The 13947-nt window shown below is 39.2% G+C and overlaps 2 protein-coding genes across 2 annotated transcripts; both read right to left on the bottom strand.

Moving 5' to 3' along the window:
- Positions 1–4876: 4876 nt before the first annotated feature.
- Positions 4877–7478, bottom strand: LOC117302883 (left-right determination factor 1-like). Its single transcript, XM_033786886.1, has 4 exons — positions 7159–7478; positions 6475–6733; positions 5941–6177; positions 4877–5219 (listed from the first exon to the last, which is right to left on the bottom strand). The coding sequence occupies exons 1-4, from the start codon at positions 7445–7447 to the stop codon at positions 4877–4879; spliced, it is 1128 nt and encodes a 375-aa protein (XP_033642777.1). The 5' UTR covers positions 7448–7478.
- Positions 7479–9189: 1711 nt separating this feature from the next.
- LOC117296737 lies at positions 9190–13757 on the bottom strand. Its single transcript, XM_033779784.1, has 4 exons — positions 13628–13757; positions 12051–12250; positions 11211–11324; positions 9190–10655 (listed from the first exon to the last, which is right to left on the bottom strand). Exons 2-4 carry the CDS (start codon positions 12217–12219, stop codon positions 10492–10494), a joined length of 447 nt encoding a protein of 148 aa, XP_033635675.1. The 5' UTR covers positions 12220–12250; positions 13628–13757; the 3' UTR covers positions 9190–10491.
- Positions 13758–13947: the final 190 nt, after the last annotated feature.

Here is a 13947-nt window from a genome sequence, read left to right as displayed (position 1 = left end):
AGTGTCAAGTGCCTTTAATAGATGTTACAATTGCATCGGGGATAAAGATTATTAGTTTGGGTTTTTACTCTTACACTGATGAGTCTTAGCAAGTACTTTCCCGAGTTCTGTAAAAAAAATCGCAGGCATATTACTTGGGTGGGATTCGAAACCACAACCTTTGCAATTCTAAACACCAAAATAAATCATTTTAATGGTAACAGTTTAAAATATCACTGACTGTATAGTGACTTCAAGTTTAAATCATCTGCAAAAAATAAACTTTTCTGAAAATATAAAAAAAAGTCTCACAAATTTGATATTACACTCACTTAGATACTGTACTCTCAGGTCAATTGTTACTGATATTTACTTACCTAGTACAGCAGTTGTGTTTCTGATAGTTTCTAACATGTATCCTTTTCACAGTTTTGCTTCAATATTATGTGATACTTGGAGGTTGGTTTGTTTTTAAAGAGGTCTGGGTTATATGTCATAAAGAGATAAAAATGATGTGTAGTTATTTAGCATAGAGTTAGTATGGGCAATGCTCGATTTATTAGGTAAGTCTGTTGTAAAGACTAGTGTTTTTTTTATATAAAGTAAACGTGATCATTTAGTTATTTTGTTTCGTGTGCATTGATACTCATTTTATGGGTAGCGTTTCTACTGAAGTCCTGAAAAAAAATCTGCTTAGATATTGTTTATGGGTCATGTTTCATGGTGTGGTGAAAGAGACTATGGCAAAGGAGATCAAGTTCACTGCTGGGTTATTTCATGTATAGAGCAATTTGCAAGAGTAGATTCAGTTTGATGCTGTAGAAATATTACTAGATATTAATCTCTGGTTCTGCTTTAATGATAGGGTATTTGTTCGTGTTGTGGTTTACTTTTCCCTATGAAAAAATCAAAACTGTGGCAGAAGAAGCAAACTATTTTTCGTGATTCCTCAGATCTCTTGTAACATCACTCACAGCAGCCTCTGGCCTTGTCACACAAGGCAACTTTTGCAGGCAACTTTGAGGCAACCAACTACAGTGCATGCTTCAGGGCCACTTCGGTAGCGCATGAGTAATCTTTTAAACAATGCATTACGATAAACAAGAATAGGTGAACTTTCGAATGTGAAATTGTTAATGCCCTTTCTTCTTGGAGATGCCTGGAACTGGTTGCCCGTAAATTGCCTCGTTTGACATGGCCAAAACAGGAGCAAATATTGAAGAGATGAAGATTGGTCTGTGGTTGAAGACATACTGGGAGCATGAGATGATTTGTTGTATGCTCACCTGGTTCCAATTTACTTGTCCAGAATCCATTTTCTTCTGTTGGACCTATGGCGAACACCTGCACAACGACTGCTCATTGTTTGAGTTGTGGTGGTTGTATACATGAGCAAACACAGTTCATTATTCAACAGATCGTCCCGTCTCATCCAGCTTCAAGCTAACTGTCACAACTAGATTACTGAGTCTTTAACCTGATTAAGGCATGAATAGATTGTTTTCTCTAATCGAATCGCTGGCAAGGTGCCTGTGAATGGTTAAGTGTCCTAGTCATCGCACTGCTAATGGGTCAAGAGGTGCATTTTGGACACCTAATTCTACCTCCATGTTTGAAGCCCCCATCATTTTGGTATTTACCCACAAGGGAGGAGGGTGCTTGGTCAACCCAGTCAGTCTAATTGGCAGTCAAACCACAACACAACCAGACGAGGTAATGTCCTCAAAGGGCACCCTAGAATGGCAAACAAGTGCATTAGTTTAGGGTGTCTGGAAAGCCTGTGTTGGCAAACCTTAATTGGTTTGTATGGGAGTGGATCGCAGATTTGCAGGTTTTGGGAAAGGTTGTCAAAACTTTAATTGAATGTTCTGTGTGCTGAACTAGTTAGTTCGTAAAGCCACTTTAACGTCTACCTCGTCTGTTTTGCCGTCCCAGAATTGAGTGCAAACAGATCGCCCAAATGCTCTCTGTTTGCACTTATTTTTTTTTAACCGGGTAGTTCGGGTATATAGGTCCTTGGAACCGTTTACTCTTCTATATACTCTTCTTACCTTGGGAGTAATGTGTGTTCTGGTTTCCCCGTCTTGAATTGCTTTATTACACATGAAACATTCAATGATCATAGTTAAAGGTGTTTTGATTTGTTTCTCTATATTCTGAGACCGTCCCAGTTTCTTGTTGTCGTGCCGTATGGTAGTGACTAATAGGACACATTTTTATGCGTCTACGCCTGAAAGAAATATGGCACAGACTTTCGTATGAATTAGTTCAACTTGGGCCTTTAATCACAGGAATTGATAAAAAATAAAATGGTAATTGTGCCATTCGTAAAGGGTACACTATAATGTACTATTCGGAATCAGAATAAGTTTTGCGTGTTCACCGTGTTATTTTATTGCTTCATTATGATAGTATGTCAGTTGTGTCTAACCAACATTGACAAGTTACGGGTGCCGCGTGCCCCCTACAGGTGCCGCCCATTTTTAAGACGGTTGCATACCCACTGTTGATCTATGGTTGAAGACACTTGATTCCCTGTCCACTTTTTACGCAAATTCTCTAACAATGCGCTCGTTGGTCATTTGTGAAAAAGAGGCCCCGGGTGATCGTCAAGTCTGTTTTCGTGGAAAAGTTTATAGCAGATTGGGCACATCCAAAGACATAAAATAGAACCATCACCTCATCCGCAAATGGTTTTAAGTATATATAGGCTGTAGTATTTTAGTTTAAGTCAACTTTTTAAATTGTAAACAACGAAAGCAAGTTGATTCAACTATTTTCGTAAAGGGTTTACCGCTACACAACAGCAAAGCTTCAAACGATTTTTAATTGTACAGCGTCGGGCCTCATGAAAGGAACACGATGCCTTGGATCGGTCGAGTTGGTCTTTGAAAAGCGTTTGTTATGAAATGCATATGGTTAGATATAAGTTTAAAAAGTAGAATACAATCATCCACACACATCTGCCTCGATATTGCGTAGTTTTCCTTTTACTTTGCGAACTAACACGGTCGGCCATTTATGGGAGTCAAAAATGTGTCAAAAATTGACTCCCATAAGTGGCCGACCATGTGTGTCGAGAAGATAAATGGAAAACCACGCAATTTGGAGTGATACTTGTGTGGATCATTACATTCTACTTTTTACATTCTAAAAATATCTTTCTAACCATGCATTCTATAACAAACGGTTATCATGCGCTTTTCAAAGACCAACTCGACCGATCCAAGGCAATAACGTGTTCTAATTTTTTTTGTATTAAACCGATTGAGAACCATGTAAAAGGGGTGCAACGTTTACAAACAAAATCATATATTTAAGGCCCTGAAAATGGTTCATTCTTTTTTGCCGAGAGCCGAATATAGGCCATTTTTCAAGATTGGTGTTCGACGTTTGGAAATTTTAGAAAGTGTGCGTCTGGGTGTTCTTTTATTTGGTGGGAAGATAGCTCGACGGGCTTTCCTTTGGGACAACCCTTGTTAAATTGAGCTGTAGATGAACATTTATGGGAGTGTCAACTGGATAATTTGCTCTTTGTAGGTAAACATCTGCGAGACTTCTAAGTGTTTTCAGAGTATTTTTTGAATATTTATTATCATAGACTGAATGCCAGGGGAGTAGTGAGTGCATGCATCCAGAGGCACAATTATTGTTTCCAAATTGGTGAACAAACTGTGACGTCAGAGCGGCAACATCAGCTACAAATGCATATGCATAGAATGTGGAAGAATACCGCTGGATTTGATCTGAAGTTGAGTTCACTGTCGTTATTTTTTCATCATAATAAAATTGAAGCCAAATGTAACTTTTTAATTGAAATCCACCCGGTACAATGTGATGGGAAGGAGGCCTAATGGGTCAAGTAAGCTAAAAACCAGAAAGAAAAGACACAACTAAAACAACTTGTATCAATTATTGTTATACGGTAATAATTTATGATAATATTATATCTCTTTACATTAGAATTATGTACATAACGCTTGTTTGTTACTACTTACATACAGCTGTGTAGCTCAGAGCTACTTATATAATATGGTATGGTTTTACATAAATTATCTACAAAAGAGGTAGTGAAAACACAACGCTGGTGATAAACAAAATAACCCCTAAAATCGTCTTCGTTTGGTTGGCGCAATATACCTTTATCATGGTGTCACCATCTTGTTTATCTTCCATTAAACCATTGTTACCAAACTGAGGCTCGAAGTAAAAAATAGTCTGGCAGCCTTTTGTGGAATTAGAAATAGAAATAATGTTGCTGTTTGGTATACAGGGAACCTGACCAAGATTGCAGTGATAGCGTCATTACACCGTCATCGCGATGTGGTCACCTGTGTCGGGTACCCTGTGTACAATAGCTCAAATTCTCGTATCATAACAGGGGACCAGATTATATTTTCCTTTTAGCCTCGGGTTAGTTGCATCATAGTTGAAAAACAAGAAAGTCAAGATAGCCCCATCATGATCAAGATCAATTTGCACAGAGTGAGTGTTCTGTTTGTACACAGAATTGAGAGGCGAAATATTATTGTCCTAACATACTTGGCATTGTCACGTGTTTGTATTCTGGTACGAGGGAAACGGGCGGTGAACCAATAACCAATTTCGGAAAAGTGAGTTGGCAAGTGATTACTCATTTTGAATCTCGAAAAATAAAATCAAAATGCAAGCTCACATGTGTAAACAGAATGGTGGTATTTAAAAGCCTAGTAAAATTGAAAAGGTTGTTTGATAAACCTAAGACTTTTTCTGTCTCCATAACAGCCACATTTCTGTCAACCAAAATATTGCTTTCTTTCAATTAGTAAAAATATCGCGACTTTAACATTTCATTTTGAATGAAATGTATATATGTATATTCGATTAATAATAATGTATGTTCGAGTGATGATGTGTACTAGGCCGTACACTCGCATTCATCAACAATCATATTAGGTATTTCCTCTACTTCAAGTTCACTGACTCCGCCCCGCTCAATCAAGTACATCATGGGTAGAGATGAGAATCTAGCCACACCACATGTCTGGTAACTACCGGGTCTCAGTCCAAAAACATCCCGTAAGGTTCGGCGTGAATGATGGCTACGTTGGCAAGGTCCGGCGCAGTCGTAGGATTCAAAGCCAGCTGGTTCTATAATCCAACGGTTGGTCCACGAGGTACGCCTGAAGTCCACGTGTTTGGGTATCCGACAGCAGCGGTCTGAGTCTGAGCCGTCTGTGGAGCAGTCTACGGGGTCGTCACTGAGGAGGAGATGGGAAACAAGAATGGAAGATTGGTTATCAGTATTCAGACCACTTTCATTGGCCGCCGTTTTTGATGAATCGTGCACGCGTGAAAGGCTATCATTGGCTGAGAGTCGTGCACGTGTTTTTTTTTTAGCGGTCAATGACGTCACCTGCAATCCATCTATTCATGCAGGAGGGATTTGGATAAAAGTGATGGAGTAATATTGAGACAGGGAGTAGAAATTTGCTGTACCTGAATTATTTTGTTCAGTAAAAAGCAACAAGGAAAACGAAATATGGGAGACCGTCAACATCTAGATAGCTCAGTTGGTAGATTCAATGATGGAGGAATGTCATTTCCTTCCTCAATGGTTCAACTAGTCAATTTGTTTTGTACAAAAGTGGTTTATGTGTCGTTCACGTAAGAAAGACTTTCATCATGTCATATGTCATTATCGTTCTGATGAGCCCAAACTAAAATTCCCATAGTATTTAAATATTCTGTTTTGTTTATGAATGTGCTGGCTTCGCTAGTGAGAGTTCCAACAACCTTGATTTGATCAGTTCTTTTAAAATGATTTCAGATTGATATTTGTTGTAATTCAAACAAACACAAAGTCACTCAAAAATGTTCAATCTAAAATCATTTTGAAAGAAATTATCAAATTAAGGTTGTTAGTAAACGACCGATTCTCTTAGAATAAGTTGCACCGGAAAATGGTGATATAACACTTACATTGGAGCGTATTTGATTGTGTAGACGATAAGCATCGGCACACCTCTCTCCTCGTGATCTGGTTCTTCCTCCGGACTGAAGTGCACACGCTCGGCAACCCTCCTGGCGTAAGACCCGGATCTCACTGGGTCCACGTGCAGTTCCAGACCCAAGTTGGTCGATGGTGTCTCCAACCATTGCGTCACGGGGGCTGTGGCGTCAAAATTCTTCCAACCGAACGAGTCCAAGTTGATTACTCTGTTGAGACAGAACAATTTAATACCATTAGAGAACAATTCAATACACTATTATGAATGTATAGTTTATATGCAATCAAACTATCTGTTTTTGGCATCCATCATAGCAGCAATTGGTGACGAATTACGGTGATGTATAAATAAAGACAGATTTATTTGAAAAAAAGCCCATTTCAACTCGGAAGAAAACTGATCTATTTCAAAAGACAATGTCCGAAGTCGAAAATGTGCACAAAATCAACAGGTTGAATTCCTATTGAAAAGATTTTCTTTGAAAATGTTTCTCTGAAATACTAACCTTTCATCAACTTTGCATAGTGTACTTGGACTGTCGCCACCTCCTTGCGAGTTGTTGGTAGTCACCTGATGGAGAGAGGTGAGGCCTCCGGTTACTCCGTGGCGATGGGTTGCATTCGGCTTATGGATGGAATGATTCGGTAGTTCCTTGTAGATCCGGAGTTCAGCCATCATTACCTCGCTACCTGCCGGCAGGGATGACATGTCGAAGGTGTAGACATGACGAGACTGAGAAGCGGAGACAACTCGACCGCGGATACCTTGATTAGATGAACAGATTAAACTTAAGTTGTTGATTTTTGTAAACACATATTTTGTTTATATTATTGACAAGTCCAGTTTTTGCGGAAATGTACATGTAACTTTGTTTTAGGAGAAAGGGGAGACTGCCTCTCACACAAAACTTTTGCAAAAATGGGTTTCAGTTTTCTATGGCACTGTACAATGAATGAATAAAGTGTAAATCGGCTGATCAGCCGAAAAGTTGCAAGCTTGCATAAAGTGAATTGAAGAACTTTGATGGTTTGCCCTTGGTATCAAAATAAGACAGAATTTTATTTATTGTTTCAGGCGCATTTCAACTCTTGACTTGTTCATATAATCATGAAATAAAAAGGGGCCGTTGATTAAAAGATTAAATCATAGTACAAAAAGAATAAAATAATTTAAATATTATTTTACTTACCAGGGTTCTCACGTACTCCTTGTGTGATAGTTTTCCTTTTCATACGGTGATGTTTCAGAAGCGATGAATATTTGGCGTAAATATGATCCGGGATGACTATGTCTTTTCTGTCGATGCTGGGTGTGGCTGAAGGGTCTTTAACACCGAGTCTCTCCATCAAGTCCATCTCAAATGGGTCTACTTCAGAGTCCATCCCCCGGAACGGGTCTGGCTGAAAGGGGGCACCAAGGCAGAGCAGCACCTCGGAAACGACGATAATAATCCAGAAAGAGAAGAGCCGAGCTTCCATGATATCTCCAGGAAATTCCAAGACTTGTGAAAATACGGTATGACGAGGTAGAGCAATAGAGGTACAATGTAACAGCTAGAGGTAGTGAGATGACACTGATGTTGTAAACTGGTTATCCCAGCTTTTTATGATTGCCGATGAGCTGAACAAGTCCAGACGGTTCATCCAGTAGCATGAATGATCAGGTTAACACAATCGGCGTAATCCATTGATAACCCCGCTACGTGATTACACAGGCTGACGGTGGGCTCAATTATGCCGTCTGGTCTGTGTGCAAACACAAAGCAGGATCCGATGGACTTGGCATTTGGAGGACGTTGAGAGGGGCAGACTTTTTCGGGGAGGCAGACTTTGCAGTATAACAGGGCTTGACTGTTCTTGGGTCAGTTTTACTCGCGTGGTGCTAATTATAGAAGAATGCCTCCTTCGGACGGGCATAATTGGTAAAAGAATAGTGTACATCTTGTGTGGTGTGTGTTTGTAAACATGGTCGACTAGACGTACTAATACAAAATAAGCCATCTTGAAATTGATCTGCTGACGTCAGTACAAGGGGTTGCGTTTATTATTAATTCTGAGGCATGTCCATGTGCCTATTTCATACGTCTATATAAAACCATACAGAGATAGGACCCACAAAGATGGATCCTTTCTCTTGACCAAAACAAACAATCAAATCCGCCATGAGTCAATGAACAGTTAGGTATGTATCTTCATAAATCTCAAGGCCGAACACCATTATATGTTTTCGCGAAAACTGTTGAGCGGTGATGGTCATTGTTGGTTGCATTTAAAATTTAGCTAAGTAATTCCTTTGAACTTTGGTTATTCTTTCATACAAAAGCAACATTAATGTCAAACTTCATGTTCATTAAATGATAATAAAGTATACGATTAAAGTTGCGTTTCACATGCCACGGTCGTTCCCCTGTAGACAAATCTCCATGCTTGAAAAATGTGTATGACCAGATCTTTTAAAAATTATTTGAGAATCATTATCGGGTAAAAGAAGAAGTATGGTTTATTCCCTAAGTTTTGTCAGAGATAGTACATGCATGTTTATGTCGGGCATTTTCAAGGCTATTTCTCTGGAGGATTGACATTATTCAGATAGAACCTTATTACACTTTGTCTTGAAGATACTACAACAGTAAAGATACAGCAGGAAATGGGTCTAGATCACGTTTATGTTTCGCTGTTTCATTTTCCAACACCATAAATACAACAATTCAGTTATTTCTGAAGTTTAAAACATTCTTACCAAATACATTACATGTATACACATTAATTAGCAATATGGAGAGTAAAATGGTTGACGTGAGTGGACGCACTCATGCGCACAAGCGATATCATTGCAGACTGTCACTTGGTGAATGTGTGAACTGAGCCATTAAGGGCGTCACAAACATCTTTGTGTACCCGTTTCAGATGGGGCTTGTCGTGATACAACCAAATCAACAAGTCTGAACAAGTTGCACTCGCCTGAAAGTGTCTTAAGAAATCCTGGGGGCCAACAATAGTGGCTATAAACTTGAGTGATTCTCCTTACTCGAGTGGATAACTGAACTTTTCACAACTTGTTATAGAACGTCCAAAATTACAATAAGGCTGTTTGTTGGTTTTTGGGTGTGTTCATCATCTTTGATTGATGGTGCAGATTTGCCATCATACAATGTTTAGTATAAATTAACGCCAATGTACTGACAATTATTGGCTATTTAACAATAATATTACACAACAGAGCATGTATAATTATGGCGCCCTACAAGAATACAGCGACTTGTAATCACCATCAGAATTACACAAAGAGATGAAGAAAATACATAACAACAAACCTAATCACAGGCTAGGAAATGGGTGAGTTGAATTTGCGCTTGTATGTCGCAGTAGTAGCGGGTTTCCCTGATATCACACGGCTGGTTGTTTCCTAAAAGGGACAACAGCAAAGAATGAGCTGTCCTCAGCCCTTCCCTTTGGAGCTTGAAACAACTAGCCGGTTGAAATCGGAAGAGGAGCAACCTGTGACCTCCCAGCCCATCTGTATATACAATGTAAGATTGGCAGAAAAGTAACAAACTAGGAAATTGCCATTGGAAGGATCTATATACAAATAGAAATTTGTTAAACACGATTGTTTTCTTGATGGGGAGCCAGTGGTGAAGTGAACGCAAAAATTTAGCTATAGATAGACCTGGGAGATCCACTTCCCTAGCACCGTACATAAATGATTTGGCAGATTTAGTAAATGCCTGAAAGTACCTATGATCTGACAGCGTTCTGACAGCATGCATTTTGAGTGATGAACAACATTTCCCCAAATTGTGAATTTGAAAATAACCACTTTTGCAGACAATGATGTGACTGTTCATTAATAGGGATTGGTCAAGAGCAACCTCAAGATGTTAACAGCTGTGTAAGGGACAAGTGCAAATGAACTCTTTAGAAGAAGATGCGAGGTAAGTACTGATGACCTTCGGTAAACTTACCACTTTTTTATTTTTTATAAAAAAGTAAACAATAGACGCACGGCGGTGATAGACAGTTTATACGAGTTGCTTCCACTGCTTTTATATGTCCATGATGCTAACAAAATAAAGGAGGGCATCAGTATTTTTTTCTCAATATTTTTTTTGTAGGACTCAAATCAAAAACTACTCACTAGAGTTCTCTACTCACTCTAACTTGCGGGATCTCACTGATTAAAACTATGCAATATAATACTTCCTATTGCAATCATTTCCAACTTTTCTTAAGTTAACTTCTTTAATATGAACCGCTAATCACAGTTCTATTCATGCTTTTACTACACATGAGTAAATTCAAATCATTAGTAGGATTGATATTTGGCCCTTTGGAGAAAAGTAGGAACATTTTATTGAGTACATACAAAAGCTGACCTATATTGGCTGCAACTTTTACATACGTCTATACGTCTACGGTTTATTACAATAACAATTTTGCAGATTTTTCTGAGAGCAAAAAGAAAACTCGAAATAAAACTATTTTGTCTGCATTTGCACTCACTCATGAACAATACGGAAATCCTATCCGAAAATGTCATCACCGTGGAAAAGATTAATTTCCATTGACTCCCCTTTTCTTGAAACTAGTTTTGTTCTGTTGTTTTCCTGCTGCAACTTTACTTTGAGGTGTGATGTTTTTTTTGCTGAAACATCTCTCTTGATCGGTGTCTGTGGCACCTCTTGCTCTGAAACATTAAAACAAAATCAAGAACTTGGATTTATACTTTTATGTATTAGGGTAACTTTTGGAAGAAGAACAGCCTTATATCTTACTGGGGAAACAGTTTCATATTCGCAAAAGATGAATGAAACAGTAAGATGTGTCAAAACTAAAGTGCACAAGGAACATTGTCTCAGGGATGGGAGGGGGTGCAAGTGCCAAGAAATCCGTATGGCACAAGTTACATCTACACTCTACTAGTTTTCACACATTTTGTTTCTTTCTTTTTTCGATTTATACTTTAAAATCTGTTTTTAAAGTGTGTTGTGGGGGACTGTTAAATTCTTTTCAAAACTAAAATCACTACATCCCAATATCACTGATCCTCGACCCCTCCTAAATATATTGACTTTTGTGACCCTTTGCTATGAAGACCCTACCCTACACACTTTGAAAAAAATGTGTCACAAATAATAAGTAAAGCTGTAACAATGGTTTTTTTTATGTAGGCACATTTTGCCAAATTAAGTTTTACAACAGCTAGTTTTTTTCTTCCCCGTGGAAAAACGTAGTATTTTACCGGGTGTTGCTGGTGGTCGGTGTGATGCACTGCATGGCGTGCATTGAGTCCGAAGAGACATATGTGAAGGTCGTCGAATATGAGCAGATGTTGGAGTTTGAGGAACATCTTGACCTACCAAAGTAAATACACAATTCTCTGGTTTTAGTACGAAACAAGGTTTGTTTTGATACAAACTGAGTTTGTATTAAAAAAGCCGATTGACATTAATTTTTCCTATTGCAGTTTTGTCACCCTGTGTGCTATTTCTTGTCTCCTGAACCCATCGTGAAGAGTATTTTAATCGGATATTAAAACTAAAACAAAAATATTGGAAAAGCTAGGCCAATATGAAACATAAGGGAAGAGTGAACAAATGTGATTTTGCATACATGTTGACCTACCCACTTTAACTCCCTTCTCCCTTACCATCCTTGATTGATAACACTCCAGCAGGCTCTGATACCTTGACCCCCCTTTCACATTCCCCCCAAAATGAGAACGTCATATCCACAAACAAATGAATGTTTCGAAATGTATCAAATAGGAATATATCTAGTTCTGCCACTGCTCTCGTTCCACAACCTCAAACTTCCTACTCACAAGTTTATATCAACTCTATTACTCAATCCTGTCCAACAACATTTATAGCTGCTGTTCTCAGAGTCAATTCTTCCTTAGTCCAACCCCAGGTACCCCTCCAGTCATAACTCTTCCCTGGAGTATTTTGGAGGAAAAAGAACCGAGAACCAACAGGCTGGGAACCAAGAACCCCACCCAAACTTAATTGTACTTGTGTAGTTTTTGATGACTTCAAGTATCACAAAAGAAAGATTATTTTTATATTAGAGCAAAGGTTACCAGCAACGGACTGTGGACTGTCTACCACAAATGATGGGTTCATCTCTCCAATATCTGGCACAGCTCGTTGGGCTGGAGAACCAGATGATAGTGTTGTCCCAACGAAAGGTGAGCATGGAACATGGTGAAATGGTGAGCTGTCAAACAAAGTTGTGGGTCTTGTTGCCATGGTCACGCAGGCGTTTTGTGACCTGACTCATCTGTGAACAAGATTTGGGGGCACAAGTACATTTAACATTATAATTTTTTAAACACCAATCCATGAACCACAGCCACAGTAGGCAAAAATTAACAGTTACGTTTAATGTAGGTCTCTTTTATTTTATTTTATATATACACGTTTAGGCACCAAACCACAATTTAAATAATTATTTAGGCACCAAACCACAATTTCAATAATTAGTCAATCTCATTTGTTGTAAAAACTAAAACTATCTGTAACAACATTCACCTGTGGGTCTTAATCGTCTTACTTAGGCCTAATACTAGGTTAGGGCACTCATTAATACTTCATTAATCATTGTTTTAGCCCTGGCTGGTAGTGGTATCACTACTGATGTACTATCCGTTGTACAGAGACTGACGTATCTTACCGGGGGCTGGTCATCTCGCCACCTAGCAAGCTCGCCACCAACAAAGTCGCCACCTGCAAAGTCGCCCCCTAATCGGCTCGCCCCGAGTTGTTACAAAGTCGCCCCCTTACAATGTTGCCCCCAAACAATGTCGCCCCTAGCAAAGGTGCCCCCTGACAATGTAGCCCCCCCAGCTAATGTCGCCCCCTAGCAAATTTGCCCGCAGAAAATAATTAAGGATTCTTTCGCTAATATAATGGCTTAATTATTGTATTGGTTAGGTTTAGGGTTAGGGTTAGGGTTAGGGTTACGGTTAGTTAGGGTTACGGTTAGGGTTACGGTTAGGGTTAATGTTTTAACTATATTGTTTTTACCATAAGTATTGTACTGCAGCCTTAATTATTTTCCGAACAACATCTGGGGGCGACTTTGCTTGGGGGCGACATTTGCTGGGGGCACTTATGCCAGGGGGGCGACTTTGTTTTCACCCAGGGCGAACCGGGTAGGGGGTGACTTTGCAGGGGGCGACTTTGTTGGGGGCGATCCCTTGTCAGGTGGCGAGATGACCAGCATTCATCTCACAACCCTGCATGAGCAGCGAGGTGGGGCTTCTTGAAATAGTTTCTCACTTTTTAAAATTTATGTAATCGAAAACGTATTCAGCCCATCCACCCATCATGGTAAAGCCGAGCTACTCAGTGTAGCACTTTATTATTACCCCCCCCCCCCCCCCCAGAACCATCCGACAAGATGGTAATGAAATAAAATGTATTACAAACTGTCACACTGTCACATTACATGCATTCTAGCTAGCCGTGGTTCTGAATATGGCGAGTCGAGTGTGCTAGAGTGTCAGTGTAAATAAATCACAACGTCAGCTAACTCTCCCCACACACACCACCAGTCAGTCACACAGTCACACATAAATAAAAAAGTGAATAAGTTGCAGTCGTGTTTTCACTCCCTACTTATTTATTGTTCTTTACAAAAACTGTTCATAAATACCTTTTATAGAACTACAGGAGTTGATACGAGTACTTCCTTGCCAATATTCTCGTTATGTTGTAATGTCAAGCACAAAACAAAGTCAAAAAGTTTCACGTGAGCAGACGACAACATCGATTTTCGCGGCTATTTTGTGTACGTGTTTGCAAAAAGGAATTTGGACCACTGCATTTTGCAGAAGGTAATACGATAGGGAGCCCCCAAAGTTTCTGAACCGTTACTTTTGTAAAATATATCGTATATTTAATTTAAAATAAGCAGTTTATGTTTGCACTTGCATAAATGTTTGTCTTGCACCCTTCGAATTCTGTCTGTGTATT

Source organism: Asterias rubens, chromosome 1 (genome assembly GCF_902459465.1).
Source record: "Asterias rubens chromosome 1, eAstRub1.3, whole genome shotgun sequence".
Taxonomy (NCBI): Eukaryota; Metazoa; Echinodermata; class Asteroidea; order Forcipulatida; family Asteriidae; genus Asterias; species Asterias rubens.
Note: the sequence above shows the minus strand (reverse complement) of the source record. Positions and strands in the feature narration are given on the sequence as shown.

Excerpts from the sequence above, each read along its gene's own strand:
- LOC117296737 (XM_033779784.1), bottom strand. The coding sequence starts at position 12,219 with ATGGCAACAAGACCCACAACTTTGTTTGACAGCTCACCATTTCACCAT. Across the intron at positions 11,325-12,050 it reads CAGTCCACAGTCCGTTGCTG|GTCAAGATGTTCCTCAAACT; the intron begins GTAACCTTTGCT and ends TTACTTTGGTAG. Across the intron at positions 10,656-11,210 it reads CCGACCACCAGCAACACCCG|AGCAAGAGGTGCCACAGACA; the intron begins GTAAAATACTAC and ends TTAATGTTTCAG.
- LOC117302883 (XM_033786886.1), bottom strand. The coding sequence starts at position 7,447 with ATGGAAGCTCGGCTCTTCTCTTTCTGGATTATTATCGTCGTTTCCGAG. Across the intron at positions 6,734-7,158 it reads AGGAGTACGTGAGAACCCTG|GTATCCGCGGTCGAGTTGTC; the intron begins GTAAGTAAAATA and ends CATCTAATCAAG. Across the intron at positions 6,178-6,474 it reads CTATGCAAAGTTGATGAAAG|AGTAATCAACTTGGACTCGT; the intron begins GTTAGTATTTCA and ends CTGTCTCAACAG.